Below are 21,623 nucleotides of genomic sequence, written 5' to 3' on the forward strand. Positions count from 1 at the left end.
GAGATAATAAGTTTCATACGGAAAAAAATTGAATTTTGCTTTTTCATCTGTAGGTACTAGGTAATGTTTATAAAATGTGCGACAAGTTTAAATGCTGATTTAAAAAAAAAAAAAGAAAAAAAGAAAAAAAAAGGAAGAGGAAGCTGCACTTTTTTGAACAGTATAAACGCTAAATCAAAATTCAATTTTTACTTTTTTTCCGTGTTGAAGAATGGATGTACTCTATGATCGAAAATTTAATGGAAACAAAACGCAAAGGCTAGTGCGAGTTTTTCACCCGTGAAAAAAGGACTCTCATCGGAGGAAAACTTTGACGTAAATAGACAGCGTTTACTTGCCAGCAAAAAATTACTTTCCAACGCAAGCAAACCGCATTTCCGCCGCGGGAACTTCACCCCTTTTCCGGTTCCGGTCACGTCGGTAGCGGAGCGGTCAGTTCCGGTTACCTCCCGAGCGATTCCTAGTTCGACGACGGAACTGATGGAGCTGGAGCGGAATTTCAAAACCGGGAGCACGCCGAGCCGCGGAACGTGGCAGTGGATCGTCATGAAAACAACAAGTGAGAAAAAGAAAACAAATGAAGTGATTCTTTCAGCTGTCTCAGTGCTTCGCATAGTTTATCGATCAAATTCACAGTTATATCAGCGATTCAAGTAGCCTTCTTTTCATCTGGACTTCATTGTCTTGAGAGTTGTCAAGCTTTCAACCGAATCAGGAAGGTAATGATCGTGCGTCAATGACGTGATTCCAGTGTCCGGTTGTCGGGTAGCGCGTTTGCGTCAATGAACATGGCGAGCCTGGGCATACGGCGTGTTGATAAGCGGCTCTTTCCCATCCTCAGCGTGGAGTCCGTCGTTGCCTTGTTCAAAGATGAGCTGAATCAGGACGAACCTGATCTAGCCCTGCTGTCCATCATCTCCGGTGCCATCGAAAACTCCATGACATGTAACCGTTCGACCACCCTGAATGGGGACCAAGAGGAGTTCGAGGAACCTAAACTCCCTGGAATCGAGTTCCATATCATTGAAGCACTGTATGAAAAGTTCTCTGCCATTATCAAGGGCTCCATCGACATGTCGACTTTTGGGGATATCAAGTATGCCTCACGAGAGCTGGTCAAAAGAGTGTCGGACGTTATCTGGAACACTCTTACGCGAAGTTACTACAAGGACCGTGCGCATCTTCAGAGTCTCTATAGTTACCTCACAGGTTATTATGCTTTGCACTCTTATTGTACCTTTATTTTAGCCAGGCTCTTGGTGGTTTAGTAGTTTGGTGCACCACTGATGTAGGCAGCGTTAATCAATTGCTTTGTCGATGATGCTGACCGTCTTATTGCTTGCTCACACTGCACTGGAACAACCACTTTTTAGCATTTTGTTTTTCAAGTTTCATGGAATTGTTAGTGAAGTCCAAGGAATCTTAATTTTACCATAGTCAAAAGTGCATTTCGCCGGTGAAAGTCGGCAATCACATAACTCGTTTGCGGTGTCTGAAAATCTCCGCCCCTACGTCATTTTCTTAAAGGAGAACAAATTGACATTATTGCTTGAAGTTTTTGCAGAATTTTCTTTTCATTGAGAAGGGTAATCATGACAGTTTGAAAGAATTGCCGTTGAGTAGTTATGCCATTTAAAAAATAAAGTATGACAGGAAGTCTACAACATCGCAAACCAAGTTATGTAATTGCCGACTTGCACCGTCGATTTGCTAAATTATCTCTTTACAATGCTGTGCCGTACCGCCCCCTCCGGAAAAAAAGAAAAAAATTCAACATCAATGGCAATGTTGGTTTGTAATAGAAGCCCTTTTCTGTAGTAGTGTGCACGTTATTAAAAGGAGACTTCATTAACATTGATCTGAGACCACTAGTTTGATTTTTAAAAGAATCTTTCTATACTAGTAGTTTAAAGTGATAAATGTCAGAGAATTCAGTAGTTCTTATGCCTACAGTGGATCAAGCAGGCCCATTGACAATGCTTTGAGTAAGATTAATTATTCATCTCCTTTGATTCATCTCTACCGTATAAGCAGAATAGTGGTTTGGTACAATTATGGCACCTATTTTTAGTCTGCATTATGAGCGAACCTATTTCCATGTATGCTAAGTCTTCACTCAAAGCCCCCGTGACTTTGTGTAAGCCTCACAAACTAACAAACAAATCAACTACAGTTAGGGTCTAAAAAATACCCATAATTTCTGCACTTTCCTGTTTTATGTGGTTCAAACTGGAAAGAACCTAGAATAGCTGAGCCAGATCGATGAGATTGAGTTTGCCACATTGTTATACCTCAGAAACTGCCACGGTAACGTTTAATGTGCAGTTTAGCTCAATTAGATCATTGTTTTTTTTTTTCAAACACTGAAAGTTTGAACTTTATCTAAACGACAATATTGTGCTAAGGTGTTACTCTCACTAATTTTTTTTGCAAAAATTGTGTTCTATGTGAAATTTTGACAATATTAATTCATATCGTCATGCTTAAAATCATCCCTTCTCTGATGGGCCATCGGCTATTAACGGAATAAGCATCATTCATTATCAATTGATCTGTACCTACAAATATCAAAAATCACTTTTGCGGATCTCAAGTTTTTTTACGAAGGTTGAATGTTGAGGGGAAGTCTAGAGACGTTGAATTGACTGTATCTAATCAACAGTGTTGTGTGATGAGAATCATTTTATCTTACCCCAGTATGAATATTGTATTCTGTATCAAGATTTGCACAATATTCTGACCTTGTACATTTATGAATGCACCCGCTTGCATTATGTTATCTCTCCCTTGAGTAGATATAATCTGCCGAGTAAATTTGTGATTTTTTTTATAAAGAATTTACAAATGGCAATATTTACATGAGAGATATTCCTTCCTATTCCAGGTTAACGAATGATTTGTGCCAACGTTTTAAAATAGCGTAAAACCTGATTTCTTAATTCAATTGTAAGTAAATTTGGGGAAAAAAGCAAAATGAAGCTACTTCTTAAATAACCTCTCTTAGTTGAGGATTCTCGTATCTGAGCCACTTTCTCTCCACGGGGGCTCTGATGTGACCCCTTTTCTAAATGTCCCCCTTTTTTTCGATTTATATCATTCCTTAAGCATGTTGAATTTGTATTAATTTACAGCGATTCAATGAACATACAGTATTGGGTGTGAGCCTTTATAATTCATTTAAAATTGCTTGATTTTGTTCTCAGAATTTTGTAGTGTTAAATTTTGGAGAGGCATATCAAAGTACCTAAAATAGATGGATTTCAGCCCCTCTTGGTCTTTTTTCATAACAATTTGATAGCATTAAGCTGAAGGCACACCCACATACCAGCGAAGAGTGTTTAAAGAAACAATGCAATGTTTACATATTACTTCAGTAGATTTGTATTTTTTCAAAAGTGTTTGCGTTTCAGTAAGATATTCCCTTCAAAATACCGATTTTGATGAGGATATTTCCTCATAGTACGAAAGACTAACACCGGGGTTGACAGCCTCAGTTTTTGTAATTTTAACTTTGCCCTGTTGCTACAGGAAGATAAGCCAATCCTCCAAATCACTGTCTTTGAAAGTTTTAAGTATTGTAAAAACTGCAAATCCAGCTTCTAATGTATTTAGTCAGGGGTTCTGGGAACCCAAAAAATCTGGAAAGTCAGAAAATGTATAGTTACCTGGAACAGTGAGGGAAACTTGCAAGCAGTGTTTAACAGAAGTCGGCTTAATTGAAAAGGGAAAAACCACAATGAAAATTTTGTTCCCATATGAGGGAAAGTCAGGAAATTTAAAAATTTTGAAGTCAGGGAGAAAGTAAAAAGGTCAGGGTATTTGTAACGAAGAAAATTATTGAGATCCTATTCAGCAACGATGAAGTAGATTGGACACCCTTAAAACTAGCTCAAATGTCTAGAAGCTTGAAGTTTGTTGATTGTAACATCCCAGTTGTATCATCAAACGTTTCTTACGTTTTATCATTTTGTTTTTGGAACGCAGGGAACAAACTGGACTGTTTTGGAGTTGCTTTTGCAGTAGTTGCTGGTTGTCAGGCCCTAGGTTTCTTTGATGTCCACCTCTCACTCTCTGAAGATCACGCATGGGTTGTTTTTGGTGAAAATGGATCTCAGACTGCAGAAATCACGTGGCATGGTAATAACCAAGTTTTTGTTTTGATTGTACAAACCCCTATCTTTTGCCTGTGAAATAGTTCAACTACCAAAATATGTAGAAGAAAATCTAAGACTAAAATAGTGCAATAAGCAAAACTGATGGACTGATGAAGTTAAGAATGATATAAATTTTATCTTACATATACTTACAAATGCCCCTATCATCTGTGACTCTACATACATAAAAGCCGCAAGGAGGTCTGCAGGACAAAAATAGGATGGTCTAGATAAAGCGAAAGCAAACTTGAAAAGTTTCGAATTTTGGCAGTACTCAAAAGGAGGAGAGAGCGCATTGTCTTCGTAACTGTTGCAAGCAATATTTTGTCTGAAAATTGTTAGTATCCTCTACTGCTTTAAAATGGAGGATGCAGATTTCAGGTATTATTCTTGTTCACTAAACCAAAATGAATAAAAGATTTTCAAGCCCACCCAATCCACTAATAAAATGTTTTTGTTTCTATTTAAAATACGTTACTAATCCGAGTTTTTCCCCAGAAAATGTAGTAGGGGGTCTGCGAGTTGCCGCAAAAATAGGTGCTTCAAATCATAATTGGGTCAACCATAATGGTCAACCTCCTTTTCTATGAACCCATCAAAAAAATATTTGCACCAGCCTTCTCAAGTGCAGCAGCTACCAACTCACAGCTTGCAAGTGGCTTGGAAAATAGTTAAATCCCCGAAAATAGCCTAGCTCTGAAAATATTCCATTGCGAGCAAACCTAATCTGTCTAATGCTTCATTTCTTGAAATCTTTTCAATTCATATGAAACGATCTGCCTGACATGAGGAATCCACGCTGGCTATTTGTCTTGCAGATGAATATTTTGCTAGAGAAACAACATAGAAGAAATAATTAAATATATCTAACAGTATTCTAAAATAGGTCTCATATTTTTAGGGAAAGGAAATGAAGACAAGCGAGGTCAACCAATTGGTATTGGAGTAGCCTCCAAATCATGGCTGTATTTGAATGGTCATCCTGTAGTCTGCAATCGGCATATGGAGGTCGCAGCGCTGGTATCTTCTATCAACCCAAGTCTTAGTGTTTCCTCAGATTCTCTGGAAGTTGCTATGCTCCAGCAAAAATTATTATGGTTATTGTACGATATGGGCCACCTGTATCGATACCCAATGGCCATCGGTGAGTTATTAAAATATAACATTTGTCATCCTCAACAGGAAATAGGACCACAGTTTACAAAACTTCAAAATTTAGTTATTAATACCATAGCATAGAGAACATATCAACATGGAACCATAATACTTGTAACTGTCCAACCTAATTGAAGTCAAGGAAGTTGGAATGTTGAATTATAATATAAGTAGTTTCAAGGAAAATCGTCTAAAATTTTGATCTGTAATGTTAACAGCTCAAAAATTGCAGGATTACTGTACAATTCTATGCTCTATGCTGGCACTAAACTGTTCGCGTTGAATGTTCTGTGAATTATGGTCCTTTTACCATAGACGATCACATATGTCTTCAAAAATTACACATCTACGTTTAAAATCTCTTTTAAAAAATAAATTTTTTTGGAAGTGGAACAAAATATAGTAAATACAGTAGAAACTGCATGTAACAGAACGCTTCGGGATCGGCCGAATGTTACGTTGTAAGCGGGATTCTGGTACAAGCGGTTTTCGTGTAAATATTGAGCTCTATGCGGCAACAGCGCAGCCCGCACCTCTCTGCAATAACTGGGTCCGTCTTCACGCTGCCTGATGCTGCGTCAAGACTGCTGAGCACCTGATTTCTTTGGATGTTACTTAATTTTATGATAAGCGGAAGAAATAAATTCACTCTTATCAAATACGAAACGGTAAAACTAATCCATGCAACAAGCTGTAATTTTTTTTAAAACTGATGTGAAATAATGTTAATAAATTTTGGGTGAATACAGCAATGATTGACAGTTGAAATCTCTCAGGGGTCATCCGTATTGTTTACGTCACGTGCCTAGGGAGCAGCGCCGGCGTCTGCGATTTCATGCGTGACGTAAGTCTCTCAGTCTCTTGAAGATCAAGCACGCAACCGACAAGGAATTTACCCACGCCTCTATGCCACCAATGATGACTGGATGATGTTTCCGTTATATCAAGTTCTTGGAATAACCATCCGACGATAGACTGCGTAATGTTCTGAAATGCGGCACAGAAATATTTTGGGAAAATCTCGTTTATATTGGAATTTTTTCGATAGGGGACCAAAATTCTTTCTGCTATAAGCGGGTTTCAGATATAAGCGTTTTTGATGTATGCAGGATTATTTTACATTGTTCTTAAGGGCGAAAAAACGGGACTGCGCGAAAATTACGATATAAGCGGGATCCTGTTATAAACGTGTGTCATTAAAAGCAGTTTCTACTGTAATAGTATGCATTATGTTTTATTGGAAGCATGTTAGTTTTTTTTTCGGGGGTCTTTTATAGATTTTGATAAGCTTCTGATGTCAATTTTTTTCATAACTTTGTTTAACTTAAATTTTACACAAATATTACTGGAAAAATAATCAAAAGGGTATACATTTTATCAATTTGTTTACATTTTTTTCGAAGCCAAACTATATCAGTCAATGCCTCAATGCCACTAAATTCTGATTTTCCTGCTTTCTAATTAGACGCTTTTTATGTCCATTATATTCTCTAATATGAGCCAAAAACTGCTTTCTTTTTTGGATGCTGTTTGCTTGTCTGTCACTCCTTAATGTTTTATTGTTAGGTAACCTCGGCGACTTGGAAGAAATTAGTCCAACTCTCGGTCGACCACCTTGTTCTTCGCTGTTTCAAGAGGCGATTCTGATGTCAAGGAAGTACTACAACAATATGCACGTTTACCCGTATACATACCAAGGTGGTTATTTCTACAGACACAATCTGTATAAGGAGGCTTTCCAGAGCTGGGCAAACGCCAGTGATGTCATCAGGCAGTATGTTAATTCTTCTTATGTATCATCCTTAATTTATTTGAATCCTGGCTTTAAATTTGAATGATTGTTGCCTCTTCTAAAATCAAAAGTACATGAGACTTTAATTGAGAGATGTGAAGGACAAGGCGCGTAAGTGCAGTTATTGCTATTTCGAGAAGTACATGTTTGAAGTTTCGAAATTGCATGGATCCTTATGGTTGAAAGGCAGTTCAAACTGACTTTTTGATACTTAAAAATTGAACTTAGTGAGCAAATTGTTCACTGAATATGCATCAAGACTAGTTTTACTTGAAATCATTAATATCTCAATTTTTTCAAAAAGTGTACTTGTGTGCCTTGTGCTTCAAGCCCCCCAATTAAGGAAGAGTTGAATTTTTGGTGGTACTTGATGAAAAGTTTTTGTTTTGCAGCTTATGAGCAATTAAAACCAAAGGCGGTCACAAAAATCCCCTCCCCCGCCTCCTTATTCTCCTGTCCCTGAAAAATCATCATTCCTAACCACCCCTGGTTAAAGGGACCGTAGTCTTTGGAGGTCAAATTTTCAGCGCAGTAATTTCTATTAAGCTACGTAGAAAGATCAAATATAAATTTTTCTTCCGAAAAGGCTCTCTCGTGTTCCGAAGACTAATTTACTAGTGCTTTTGCGTATTTTTGTATGTATGTGCCAATTAAACTCGCGAGAAAAAACACTAAAAAATGACCTGAACTGTATGTAACTAGGTGGAGAAATGGTGCGGGGGTCACATCATCCCTCGGGAATCATCCATCGGGGGAAACAAAGCCAAGAAACCAAAAAAAAATTTCAATTTGAGTCCAAAAAATGTTTGCTGTAATGAGTAACAGTGCAAGACTGAGGGGGGGAGTGAGCTCAGGCAGCTTGCATTGGAATATTAAGTTGAGGTCATGCCGAGAGGTCCATACCGGTTTGGGTCTTTAAGACCTCATCAGTACATCACACTCGTCAGTGAACCCAACCTAGCATTCCGCAAAATCTAAGACTACATGAAAATGCCGTCATAATATGACCCGAGGCAGGACACAAGCGAGTGATCCTCTCGCCATCTACCGACCCAGCACTATTTCTCCACATTGTTCCAATTAAACAAGTAGAGTTGCATTTTTCCATTAATTTTGTTTCCTGAAACTGGTAAAATAGAATTCTACATGGTTTTTTTGAGACTTTTTTTGACTTGTATATTTTGAACTGACTCAACTCCAGTGTGGCTTGACATTTTTGGTCGTTTCAGTGTGCTTTTCGAAGGTAAATACACTACATATTGGGATCTTCCGTGGTAACAGCCTTAAATCTTCAGAGGAGCAGCAATCCCTGACTGTAGATTACAAACATGATTGCCATTGAGATTTTTCTTCCCGCAATATATATGTATATTCTTGTGTGTCATATTTATATCTATGGAGGGATAGTTAGTTAATTTTCTTAGAGAAATTCAGCATCTTAGGCTATTCATGTCTTTTTAGAAAATATGAAGGGTGAGTGCAAGTACAAAAATTTAGATTCTTAACTTAATGGAAGCAAAAAATGTCCAAATTTTGGTTGTGGTTGGTTGGTAAATCACTTAATTATGAATGTATCTATGTGAGGATCTATTTTTTTCTACAGGAAATAGCAGTCTTGAGAGAAAATTTTCCAATTTTAAAAACATCAGAAAACAGTTTTACAATGTGAAAAAACAACTTCGCCTATGTCTGTTGTAAAGCTTAATAAAATGAAAAAATCAGCCATTTAATAAAACAATATTTGTGTGTCTTAACTAGGTAGTAATGTTTATTAATTTTTTTGGCTCTTCTATTGCAGGTATAATTATTCGCGAGATGATGAGGAAATCTACAAGGAGCTAATGGAAATTGCCAACGAGCTCATACCACACATAATCAAAGTCGTTAGTTCTGGTCATTGCGCGCGCTCGATCTTGAAGGATCCAGAGTGCTTTGCGCATCTGCTTCGCTTCTATGATGGGATTTGTCAGTGGGAGGAAGGAAGTCCGACGCCCGTTTTACACATCGGTTGGGCCAAACCTCTCGTCAATACCATTTCAAAATTTGATGCGGATGTTCGGTCGCAGGTATACCACTACTTAAATTTTCACCTTGTGATAGTTTAAATTCTTTCGAAGACAATTTTGAAATTTTGAATGATTACTGCTGACTTCAAAGAGGAGAAAAAAAACTGACCTAAGCGTATTTTTTAACTTTACTACATTCGCCAGTAGAGCACACCCTAAAAAAAAATGAACCCCAGCTATGGTCGATGCTGCAAATCTGAGAGGATAGAGCAAAGTCAAAATGAGCGGTGCCTTTTCTTTTTTATTGGCTTTGGTGCGCTGGGTCTGTTTGACTAAGCCATTATACTTTTGTTTCAACCTTTTTTTTGACTCGTTTCAACCCCTAGACCAAGTCCATAACTTACTGACCATACCCTTCACCTGCCTGTTTTTGTTCAGCCTACTACAATATCAAATAAAAAAAGAGGAACATCCCACAGATGATCATCTGGATTGCATTTTGCAAAAAGGAACCACTAGCATTGCAATGATGCTAAGATTGTGCAACTTCATCCTTTGCAATAAAATTGCGGAAATTGTGAAAAACTATGAAATTCAGATGGTAATTTTTATCTTAAATTCACAGTTTTTAGCGAGTAAAATGGAAACTATTAATGGATAATCGGGTTTTTCCTCCAAGACAAAAGAAGTTGCACAATCTTAGCAACATTGCAATGCCAGTGGTTCCTTTTTGCAAAATGCAATTCACCTAATCAAAGCAAATCTTCCTTGACCCTGAAACTGTTACATTTTCCAATGCTATCAATGCTTGACTAGTTTGTTTTTGTCCCATCAGGTTGTGATCCTAGGGCAAGGAATTGTAGACGAAGATTCAGACGAGAACTGCAATGTGTCGCAGAATGGAGACAAAAGTAAACAACTTCTCAACAATAACAACTATTGTGATGTCACTGACAATGTAACATGCGAAGAACTCTCAAGTGACTTGGGCACGGAGAAAGACTCTAACGGCATGCACCCAGGGCTTGTGGCCTTAACGGCAGCTTGCGGTGAAAAGATTCTCAACCGTGATTTTCTCCTCCAAGGAGACGGAGAGCCTTTCGTTGGCTCCACCTCGGACATAGCAGGCACTTCGACAGACCCGGCTGGCACAGAGGATGTTTTGAACGAGACGTGCCGTCAACCCAAGCTGATCCTGCACAGTCAAAAAATGCGAGGGCTTAAAGAGCTTCTTCTGAGTGAAAAATTAAATACGCACGCCATCTCATTACAGCTGACGGCGCAATCTCAGGTACAATTTGGTGGCAAGAAGAGAGATTCCACCGAATCAATTGGATCTCGCTCAAAGCGCACTAGGAGAGAGTGAAACTCTTCAGCCTAGCTGTTTTTTATTCCTATTATTTTCTACATGACTTCCCATTTACTGAAGTAAGGCTGTATATTTGTTGAATTGTTAAATTTCTTTTTCTTTTTTTTAGTATTTAGAGTACAGGAAATTCTTTTCTCTTGAGAAAATGAACCATCAATAATGAAGTAATACTGAATTTCAAATAATGTAGAACGTACATCGTTTTTCATCTAATATAATTTTGGCTCTCAATTATGTTCTTTGCACCCTGAGAATATAGACAACATTTCACTGAAAATAAAAAACTAAGACAGCATAATGACAATCATATAAAATCACAGTAAAACAGCATCATGCATCAAGTATTGGAAGACGATCTTTCAAATATTCTCTGAGTAATAACATCAACAGAAAATCTTCAGAGTTTTATGTAAATAATTGTTTGATAGCTCGATATCCAGAATCATTCCATGTTTCTCCTATGATTCATTGCAAATTCTCATCCTGATTTTGAAGAGCTACCATGGCAGAAATATAAACTGAAAAAGATTAAGTTAGTTTCTCTCTCAATAGAGCTGTTGTCCGCAAGAGATTCTCACAGCAAACCGAGTGAACTTTTTAGAGGTAACATTGCACAAGAATCTCATTGAGCACTTACACAGGAACGTCCAAAATACACTCTTAAACACACAATTTGTGTGTCATGAATTTTTTGTAATTTAACAAGTTTATTGTAATTTTGTATCACGAACTTTCAAATTTATTTTGCAGATGTTTCTCCTTAATTTGAAGAGATTTTTTCCAGAGACAAATGTTAGGAAACCATACCTAAAGAAACAAGCAATCTTGCAGCGTCTTATGAATCTTCTTTATGTATGACTACAGTAATGCTAACGTTAATATGTTTTTTTTTTTTTCACACCCAGATTAAGAGGTAAAATCAAATGCATTAAAATGATTGAAATCCTCTGTGCAACAGATTTTAAATCACTGAGTTCAATAAAGCCACCAGCCATCATATACAGGAACGCCGCTGAAATCAATTCTTGAATGTTGCATTCCTAGCCTTTTCTTCGGTGAAAGTGTGAACCAAACATAGTTTTCTAACTTGGCCGGAAGAACTATGGAAGAACCGCAGGCTGCGAGTGGTTTCAGAGATTTTTTAATTTAAATCGATCATTATTTTCGCGAACTTTGGAAAATTATATTGACCCAAGTCATAAAAAATTCAGAAACATATGAAACTCCTGGTTTTTATGGAATAAATTTTATACCTATATTTTCTAATTGTAGCCTTTAGCTGGGACTCTGAGCATATGGCATTGTCAGTCGCTGCACTTTAGTCTCAGAGGCTTTGGACAAAACAGCCTCAAAAAGTGAATTCAATAGCGCCCCAGTGCTTAGGATCTCTAACGCACGCTATGTTTAGAACAGATGTGAGATTGTTTGTTTATTTCTGTTTGATTTTTTGCATCTCTCTTTCGGCAAATCAGATTTCCAATGAGATAGAGAAAAGTGCTAGCAGACGTGGTAAATGTTAAAATGCATGTTGTAAAATGCGAACTGCGAGGCGAGGAGTGGATTTTAGAAATTTCTGATGTGCGCTTTGTGCGATTTCACTCATATCACAGTTTACTCGGTTAACTTCATCTCTTGCGTGCAACTCACCCATTGATGGTTCTCATTCTCTAGAGTTCAAGTATTTAAAAAAGATATCCGTCATTCATATCCCTGAATTGCGTATTATATATTCTTCTGTCAATTTCTTCCCCCCCCCCCCAAAAAAAAAGAATTCACTGTTTAAGATTTCTATGGCAAATCATCAACTTTTTCAAATTATTGTAATTTGAGCTTATGACAATTTTGATTTCTAGCGTTTTTGCGCTCGTACAATTTGAGCGAAGCATTCTTACCAAAATAGGAAATTTTGATTTTGATTTATTTCTGTTGATTTGGTTTTTTAGTCATCTCGAATGTTCTGAGTTTTTTTTTTTGCTTTATATTGGGGAAGTTGTCTGGGGAAAACTGGGCAGACAATTGATCTACTCCCCTTTATTTTAAATCTTATCCTTTTTTGGAAAATTTTTATCAAGTGTGATTAATTTTAGAGCATCTTGCATCACTGTGGATAGTTAAGTAATCTTTTCAATGAAAGGGTGAAGGAATTTTCCTCAGAAAGTTCAAAGTTATTTTACGGGTAGGAGATTCCTTTATTGCTTGAAATTGCAACACCTTGCTCTTTCGTGAAGCACCGGCCATTTCCTGTTTCAGTGCAGTTTTTGAAGCAGCATTCAAGCGAAAAATATCGCTGAATTAATTTTTTTTTTTTTTTTTTTTCGAAATTGAGCATAGATCATATAATTTGTTTCCAATAATAAGATTTTCTCTTGTTATTCTTTACTAATGTATGATTTCATATTTTGCTCTTGGTGAAAATCAACCGTTCCTAATTACATATGTATTCACTTTCCAATGAGTCCATTAACTTACTCCAATTCATGCACTATATTATGATTTTCTCAATTTCTCCATGCATAATCTCGAAAGTTATCTTTTATCTTGACGGCTTCAAACTTTACAGAACCTCAAAATTTTCAGAGATTCAATCTTGATGAGAGGTTGATTTGAAGAGTATTTATTATTTGTTAATCCGTGCATATTTTAGTCGTAGAAAGTCAATTTGCTTCCCGTTAATCTCTTGGTCTCTGGTTAAACCTATCACTTAATGCTGGTCTGTCCCTATGTTTGTACCTGTGTTTAAGCTGAGTGGAAAGCCCTTTATGTATAAAAGTGAAGGAATGGTCGTTGAAGGCGGAATCTTAGGGGAGGTGGCAGCATATTAATTTTTTTTAGGCTCATCAGAATTGAGAGCATAAAACCAAGAATTTACACAATAGTGTAAAGTTGATAGCAAGAGAATATATGGTATTACTTTTGATGATAGCAAAACACTACTGTCATCCAAGTCCACTACATTTGTCACTGAAGGCTCTGAACCTCTCTGAAAGGGCTTTATTTCTCCCTCATATTGCCGCATTCATCTATGTCAGATAAAATTAAGGGTGGATTGCCCAATAATCTGAGAATATGCAAGTACATATTGAAATATTTATTAATTTTGAATTACTTCTTCTTTTGGAGGGTTTTTAACAAATTTCATCTTGCTGAAATTCTGAATTTGCAACCCCTTCCCCCTTCCCTGTACCCTTGGTGGCGAACCTGTAACGCTGGTTTGAACCTCGGAAAATATTTGTTTATGCATAGCCCGATTTTCTCCCCATTATGTAAGTAACTGGGATTTTTTGTGAATATCTTGACGGAACTATTGAAGAACATCCCAATTACTGATTTCGGGCATTGAGTTTTGCCTGATATCATGCACTGCTACGTCCCTCCCCCTTGCTCTAATGTATGACGTGATTCACAGAAATCCCCTCAGTGGTTTTAGAAGCTCAAATGAGATAAAAATCCCACTATACTTTTTAATTTATTGTTTCTCCTCTGTGGTAGTGCGGCTGTATTTTTGCCTACCAGCGTTTATTTGTGCCTCGCATGTTTAACTGGTCCCTTTATTTTCTCTTTTTCGAAGGTTTGTATCTCATATGCATATTTCTCATTGCGTACTGTACACTATTTTACATTTTAAGGAGTAATACACGGGTAAGCACAGTATTTATAAGTTCCGCCTGGAACGATATTTTCTCTGTCACTTGGAATTCATTCTTTATCCATCAGTTTTTCAGTTTTGTTTTGTCGCTTTTTTGCTATTTAGTCAAACTTACTAACTGAAAACTTGTCTTCTAGAAATCTGATCCAACATACATTGCTTCAAAAAAATGTATCTTGCTCAGGAGAGCTAAAAATTTCAAAATGTTCCTTGCAATCATGCTTGTTTGCTAGCATAATTTAAGATCTGCTGATTATTAGAACAAAACCATGAAACCAAGTGTCTCCTTACCTTGGAGAGTTCCAGAAATTCAAAAGAAAACCGTCTCTTTCCCTTATTATGGATTAAAGATAAGGCCTGCCTCAAAGTCCTTTTATTCATTCATTTTTGTTCACTTTTTCTATGTCAAAATACATTACTTTACAGAATTGAAGAGGCGGCTTCTAGGATTTTAGTTTACCATCACAAGTCATTTCAAGATGAATTATCGTATGAAGCCAAATGTGTACCTTCATGTTTAAGGGTTAGCTAGTAACTTGCATGATTTTATATTTAGTGGACAAAGTAACAAATTGAACATATTTTTGTCCCCAAATCAGTCAAATACTGTTTTGCATTCTTAACTTTTCAAGCGACATATTTTATTCAATCTTGTCCTTCTGGGTTTCTCAGATCATTTTTTTTTTCTTTATAAGAGTAGTTTTTCAAATTGTGATATTTATTTATGTATTTGTATTAAGTTATTATTGGTCCTCCGAATTTGCTTTTAAACCCTGTAAAACACCCTGTGAAAAAGCCTCTCGAGACTTTTTAAAGTTTAACCTCTGCGTTTGTTTACATCGCCTTTGTTCGGGAATGTTTTCCATTGTTTTTTCAGATGGTTAAATTGAATTATGAATTGCTCTACATATTTATTTTATCTAACTTTAGGATTTTGTTTCGAAAAGATGCATTCTTCTTTTTTATAAAGTGTTCCTAAGAATTTTTAAACGCCAGTGAAAAGTTCTCCAACAGAACAACCTACGCGAGGGTCAATGGAGAGCTCCGAGGTCTTCAGGTGGACTTCCAAGCTTTCTTTTGAAATTATTTCTTGCCATTTTTGTTGTAAAATACCCACATGTATTTATGATTTTAATTTTATCTGATAAAGTAACATAATGGTTGCGTATAAGAGATTTCAAGTGCCATGTTTCAGACATTCAAACTTGAGCCCTTAACCACTGAAACTTATTTGATAATTTTCTTTCTTTATTTGCTCCAATCTAAAAATTTAATGAATTTACAAGAATTTTAATTAAGGAAACGTATTTGTTTGAACTTTTTGTTGTCTTTAAGCAACGATAGGTACCCTCTTTTAAAATCATCTTTCTCACAGTACATAAGCTTTTTAAGACAATAACTTTTCTTGTCTCATGACTTTTTGTGCTTAAAGTCTATTTGTTTACTCGTTAAGCCCATTCAATTTTTCCTGCATTTTATGAGTCCCAAGTTTCTTTATTTCATATCAATGACCTGTTAAAAGCTGTATTAGAATTTTTTTGTTGACTTGAGACTAAGGATAATCTCAACCACAAAAACTGAGGGAAAAAGACGATTTTATCCCGAGGAGGAATTTTAATCTTGTCATAAGTTTAAACAAAGTATCCAACATCCTTTGTCATTCATTTGGCCCAAGGAAGAAAATATTTTGAATGATCTTTAATAGAATTAATAAATAATTTGAAGTATTTCGGGAGACATTTGATATTTTATTCGTTCTTCAATTCAGATGTAAAGACCACCCCCCTCCCCACCCCCCAAAAGAAGGAAAAGTCTCCTAAAATGTTTTGAGCATGCATTAATTTTTTTTATTTTTTGTTTTGTATACCAATCAAATGTTCTAAAATACCTCGGTGGAAGGATACAGTTATTTCTTCTTTGGCTGAGACAAAATCTGGCGTTTGATCATGAATTGGTGATGCTGCTGAAAATTTACGTCTATCTTTCCACCCCTTGGCTTTACCATGATGTCCATCTAATGAAGGCTCTCCAAAAGCTTACTTTGTAGCTTCAAAAGCTCTATTTTTTATTTAAGTTATTTTTCTTTTTATTACAAAAATCTTGATCAGATTGTACTTACTTGTTATTGTTGTCATTTTTCTGTGTTTCGTTTTGATCAAATCAAAATCTAATGTTAATTTATTGATGTACTTAGGTATGTAGATATGTACGTAGAAATCTCTGCTGGGATCACTATTAATCATTGTGTCACAAATTTTTTGAGCATTTGTATTCATAGGGCTATTGCCTGTTTAAAGCATTACAGTTGATGAGAAAAAATGCAAATCAATGTCAAAAACTTTCTTTAAAAAAAAAAGGATTTTGTTTGATTTACGACCAGTATACGTTGTCCACCTTAATGAAGATCAGAAAAAATTGTTATTTTATTAATCATATATTGTTGAAAATAGTGGTCTGTGGTTTTTTTTTTAATGAAACTTGTGTAAGTATGTGAAGTTTGGAACCAATCAAAGCCTGTGATGGAAGAAGGGATCTAAGTGCCATTAATATCGATGACCGAAGTCCAAAACCATGTATCTCCGTTTGTGACGTTGCAGACTTCCTGCCATACTTGATTTTCTCTTCGGATAATTAGTCAAAATAATTTCTTAAAAACTTTCTTGTTTTTCCTACTTCATCAGTAGAATATTTGTATAAATTCAAGTCTCAAAGTTGGCTTGATTTTCTTTGAAAGAATTACATAATAGCTGAAATTTTGAAACATTTCAGCGGAAATACATAGTTTTGCACTTAGGCCATCGATATCAAAAATTGTGATGGCTAAATTTGGAAAATGCATATCACAATTGCAAAGTCTGAAACACTCTGACTATGTTTTAATTTATTATAAAAAACTGGTCAAAATACTTCTCTGCAATTTTTTGTGATTTTTTTCAGAAGAATTAAAAAAAGTCACAGCAAATAATTACAAGAGGAACAGTTTGAAAGTTTTCCTTTAAAAATTAAAAAGGGGTAGAAACTTGCACCATTGCAATCTATCATACACTTTTTTTGGCTTCAGCCATCAATCAATACTTTATGCACTACTATTCACAGGAATGCTTTACAAACTCTTTGACTCAACTAATGCTCTAAAAGGTCAAATTAAACCGGAGTTTTGACAATTTTAAGTCAAAACAATATTGTTAAAGGATTTAGTCTAGTTATATAATATAAAAGTCAAAACAATATAGTTTTGAAAAAAGTCTATTCGAAGGTTTATCTGCCCATCAAGGGACTCAAAATGATAGAATTGAATTGCATATTTTACGCTCTGTATTGTTCCAAAAATTAAGTAAACTATTTGAAACGTGCTCCTAACATTAGAGGCAGTTTTCCGTGGAAACTTGAATGTAGCTCTTGCATACACCAGGTATTTGCAATCTAATTTTTCCCCCAACATGACTTAAATCTCTCCTGTAAAAGGTACATCTGTGCACGAAGGTCCCTTCTCCCATGGAAAGAATTAAAAAGTTATTTCATTTTAAGTTTGAATTGTTTATAACCTTGATAGTATTTCAAGGACTGACCGAAAATATCATTCAATTTATCTTTCACATTCCGCATACCTTTATTCATGTAATTAATTATTTGAAATATTTTGTTTACACCTCGCAATGTGGTAATTTTTTGGGTTAAATAACTTTCTTTTTACTCTCCAAGCTGTTGTAGTTTTTAAAGATCCTAACTGTAGTTCTTCCTGTAAGTCTTTAGCTCACTTCAAGATGATTTAATTAGGTACCTAACCCTGAATTATTCATGTGATGTAAACTTGGTCTTTTTTCAAAGATCGTCTTTTTTGTTAAAGAAAGAGTATCGAAACCTCCTAAATCTTCATTTTAATCCAATTAGGCTTAATTTAATAGTTGTTTACTTCAGAATTTCAGAAGATGTCAGTGGGCAGCTGAGATGCGAAACCACTTATCTCTGTTTGTGATGTTGCAAACTTCCTGTTATATTTTTTTTTTTTTTTTTATCATTTATTCATTTATTTATTTATTTCGAAAAACCAACATAATTTCCTGAAAGCTTCCTCGATTTTTCTGTGTAGTTAGCAGAATAGCCTATATAAATATTAAGCTGTAAAGGTAACTCGTTTCTCCTCGAAAAAATAGAGTAGAGGCAGAAATTTTGAACATTGCAATGGAGGTATGTTGTTTAGCCATTCTGTAGTTGGCCATTGAAATGTGACTAACAAGAAGAGGGACTTGAGTCTAAAAAAATTTAAATTGAGTGATTTATACCCTTAATTGGCGGAAATTTTGTATCAACATCCTGCCTTTGAAAAATGCCCAGTAATGCAAAATGAAATAGGAATTTTGATGGTTTGAAGTTTGTAGCTTGTAAAGCTGAATTTAGCACCAAAAAAAAGCCATTTCAAGTTATAATTTGCTATGATTGGGTCATAGTGCAATTTCAAATCATTTTTTGGCACAATATTTACGAAGCACGCTGCAACATATTTTTTAGAATCTTCAAGAATGTTTTCTGTCCAAACGTCAAATTTTCCTACTTCAGTCAAAATTTTTATAAATCACTCTCCTCAAAAATTTGCCCGCAAGCACCAAGGTCCCTTTTTTCTGTTGTCAGTGGCGAGTTTCAAACTCTGTCTCATCAATCTAACTGCAGAGAAAATGCAGATTGATAATTATATGTGTTACTTTCTTAATTTTAAGGTCTTGAATTTATTCCTTAATTCATCAAGTATGTATACTTTTGGCACATTTTAATTATTTGTTACCATCTTTCTGATGATTCTCACCACAGATTTAAAATTCTTTGGTTGAAGGCATGATTTATTTATGAAACATGAAAATAAAAAATTAAAATCTATCAATAAAAAGCCAATTTCTAGTTCTGAATAGCCTGTTTCTTGCAGCCTTTTTCTCTGTAGGCAGTATCAGAACTTTGTAACATTTTAGAACTTTTAAATTTTTTTATTTTTGTACAGTCCCTCCAACTTTGTTAAATTACACATTTGATGTAAGTTATAATATTTTTCATCAATACATTTTCTGTTTTGTTTAATTTTTAAGTTTGAAACTAAATTGAACAGTATCTATTGTTTGTTAAAAAGTGTATTATAATAATAATAAAAAAAAATTACCTATTTTAAGGAAAGTGAAGCTGACGAATCTTACATGAAGTTGTGTTGATGTTAAACTACGTATTTTATTTTTTGAAACCTTTATTCTCTATGCCATTAATTGATGCATGAATTTTTTCAATTTATTTGTCTCATTGTTTCATTCTCTATGCTTTATTACTAGCATGTTACACATGATATTAAAGTTTTAACCAAGTTACACATTCTGAACATGATATCTCTAGTAATTGATAGATACAGTGTTTTAGGAATTATCCATTGTAACTCTATACGTAAGCATTTATTATAATTCAAAAATTCTTTTTATTGTTCCGATGTAATAGTGAGATAAAAAATCATTGTTTTAGTCGAAGTTTTTCGCACGACCTATCTCTGTTCACAGGCAGTTCAACCCCTTCTAATTTTTGTCAATAGATTTTAAGGGACACAATTGGACTGAATCCAGCAGACACAAACGCATTTACCTAAGTTTCAAAACTAAGAAAGAAGTTTTTAAAATAGGAACTAGAAATTAAGTAACTATGAAAAAAAGATGACTAGCCCTTCCTCTCAGATCAAACTCTCATTCTTTCCATGTTCTATGAATCTGAGTCATTCATTTTCTCCTCTATTTATTAGTCCAATTGTTTGCCTCTAAGCACATTCAAAATTACCCATCACTTGATGCGGGCACCGCTTAAAAGTGCCCTCGTCCTTTCTTTTCAAAATGTTTAAATCTATGAACCTCGTCGATTGTTATCCTAGCTGTTTCCTTGATTACAAAATCAGGGTTGCCGGCAGTCTGGACATTTCGGGAATTCATAGGAAGAGTCAACGAATTGTGCAAGCAGCATTTAGCAAAAGCGAGTGAAATTAAAAGAAAAAAAAATCGAGTGGAAGTTTTGTTTGAAGGTCTGGGAAAGTCAGTAACTTCGAATATTTCAGCGTCAGGGAGTAGCAAAAGATAGTCTGGGAAATTCAAGGAAGTGAAAAATGAAGAAATTTTGGAGACTCGGAAAATCCATGATCTGCCCTTTTGATCATGATCATCTTCATTGATTATCTCCTCTTCTCCCTGCTTTTATTGATGGCAAAACTGCAGAAATGTGTATCTTGGTCGCGGATTTCCTTTCATACTTTCTTTTCTTCATGGAAATCTACCAAGTGTCATTTTTTTAAAACCTTGGTGATTTTTCATCTCTATCAGAAGAATATTCTGTAAAAATTTCAAGTCATGACATTGGTTTTGTCTCCTTTTAAAAAATAAAATAGGAGCGGAGATTTTGGAGCACCACATCCGAGATATGCATTTCTACAGTTTCACCATCAGTATCCTGAAATCTCATCAGAACCCAAAACCTTTATCTGTCTTCATTGCAAACTTCGCTGCCTAAACTTAGAGAAGTTACTCTTCGACATTTTTCGAACCTCTTCACAGTTTATGTCTCAGTTTTTAGCAGCTAACTGCCTTATCAGGCAGTAGATTTTTTTTTCCTGGCCTATATAGGGTCTACCCTTTTACCCTCCGCTTTCTTGCTAACTCAATAAAATTTACTGTGAAGATCTTTTTTCCTCTTTCTGTTTTTTTCTCCTTCAAAGACCTTTAGTACAAAAGTGTTGTAAAAATTGCTGATTCATTATCAACTGTTGAGCAGTATTCTTTATGAAATAAATTATGTATTACAAGATTATTAGCACTGTGTTTGATACTTTATTTATTTCTTTTACTCCCCTATTGTCAGAGCTTATCTCAAATACTATATGTATTGTTTGTTGTAAATCACCGTAAATGACTTTTTTGTCTTTTCCTAAAATTAATTTATAGTGAAAATCATGTCGGATGAACCACACACCACAAATGTGGTCTTTACCTTTATTGATAGTGGAACTGCAGGAATGCGTTCTTACCTCGATTTGTGGTGTTGTAGACTCCGTGTCATATACTACATTTCCTACATGGAAAACTACTGAACGCCATTTTTTGAAATCTTTGTTTATTTTTCTTTTTCATGTGAGGAATATTCTGGGAAAATCTCAGGGACGACGCTGGTTTGGTCACCTTTTAAATATTAAAGTAAGAAACCCTAGTTCTCATTTTTCCTCTTAATATGATAAAAATTACTGTCCTTCATTTTCACCAACGCACTCAGGTCCCTTTTCTTGCAGATGATCCTGCAGTTGCGTCAATTTTTGAACTTGATCATCAATGTGTTCTTAATTTTTAATCTCACTGAGGAGTATTCCTCGTAGATACTTATAGTAATGACCCTCATATGAAACTTTTCAGAAACTCAAAAAACTGTTAAAAATTATGTACCTAGTATGAAACCTTTTTCGGTCATTTTTTTTTAATAAATTTTACTGTTGCAAAATTTA

At 35.3% G+C, this 21,623-nt stretch overlaps 1 protein-coding gene across 1 annotated transcript; it reads left to right on the top strand.

Moving 5' to 3' along the window:
• The first annotated feature begins 521 nt into the window (after window positions 1-521).
• On the top strand, window positions 522-20,938 carry Mnn1 (menin 1). Its single transcript, XM_019041976.2, has 6 exons — window positions 522-1,209; window positions 3,985-4,137; window positions 5,056-5,298; window positions 6,876-7,083; window positions 8,900-9,167; window positions 9,943-20,938. The coding sequence occupies exons 1-6, from the start codon at window positions 783-785 to the stop codon at window positions 10,471-10,473; spliced, it is 1,830 nt and encodes a 609-aa protein (XP_018897521.2). The 5' UTR covers window positions 522-782; the 3' UTR covers window positions 10,474-20,938.
• Window positions 20,939-21,623: the final 685 nt, after the last annotated feature.

The sequence above is a fragment of the Bemisia tabaci genome, chromosome 3 (assembly GCF_918797505.1).
Source record: "Bemisia tabaci chromosome 3, PGI_BMITA_v3".
NCBI classification, from domain to species: Eukaryota; Metazoa; Arthropoda; class Insecta; order Hemiptera; family Aleyrodidae; genus Bemisia; species Bemisia tabaci.

What these genes read in the sequence shown, in the direction of transcription:
- Mnn1 (XM_019041976.2), top strand. Translation starts at nt 783, where the DNA reads ATGAACATGGCGAGCCTGGGCATACGGCGTGTTGATAAGCGGCTCTTT. An exon ending in TCTCTATAGTTACCTCACAG is followed by an intron (nt 1,210 to 3,984) that starts GTTATTATGCTT and finishes TTTGGAACGCAG; the next exon opens with GGAACAAACTGGACTGTTTT. An exon ending in GCCAGTGATGTCATCAGGCA is followed by an intron (nt 7,084 to 8,899) that starts GTATGTTAATTC and finishes CTTCTATTGCAG; the next exon opens with GTATAATTATTCGCGAGATG.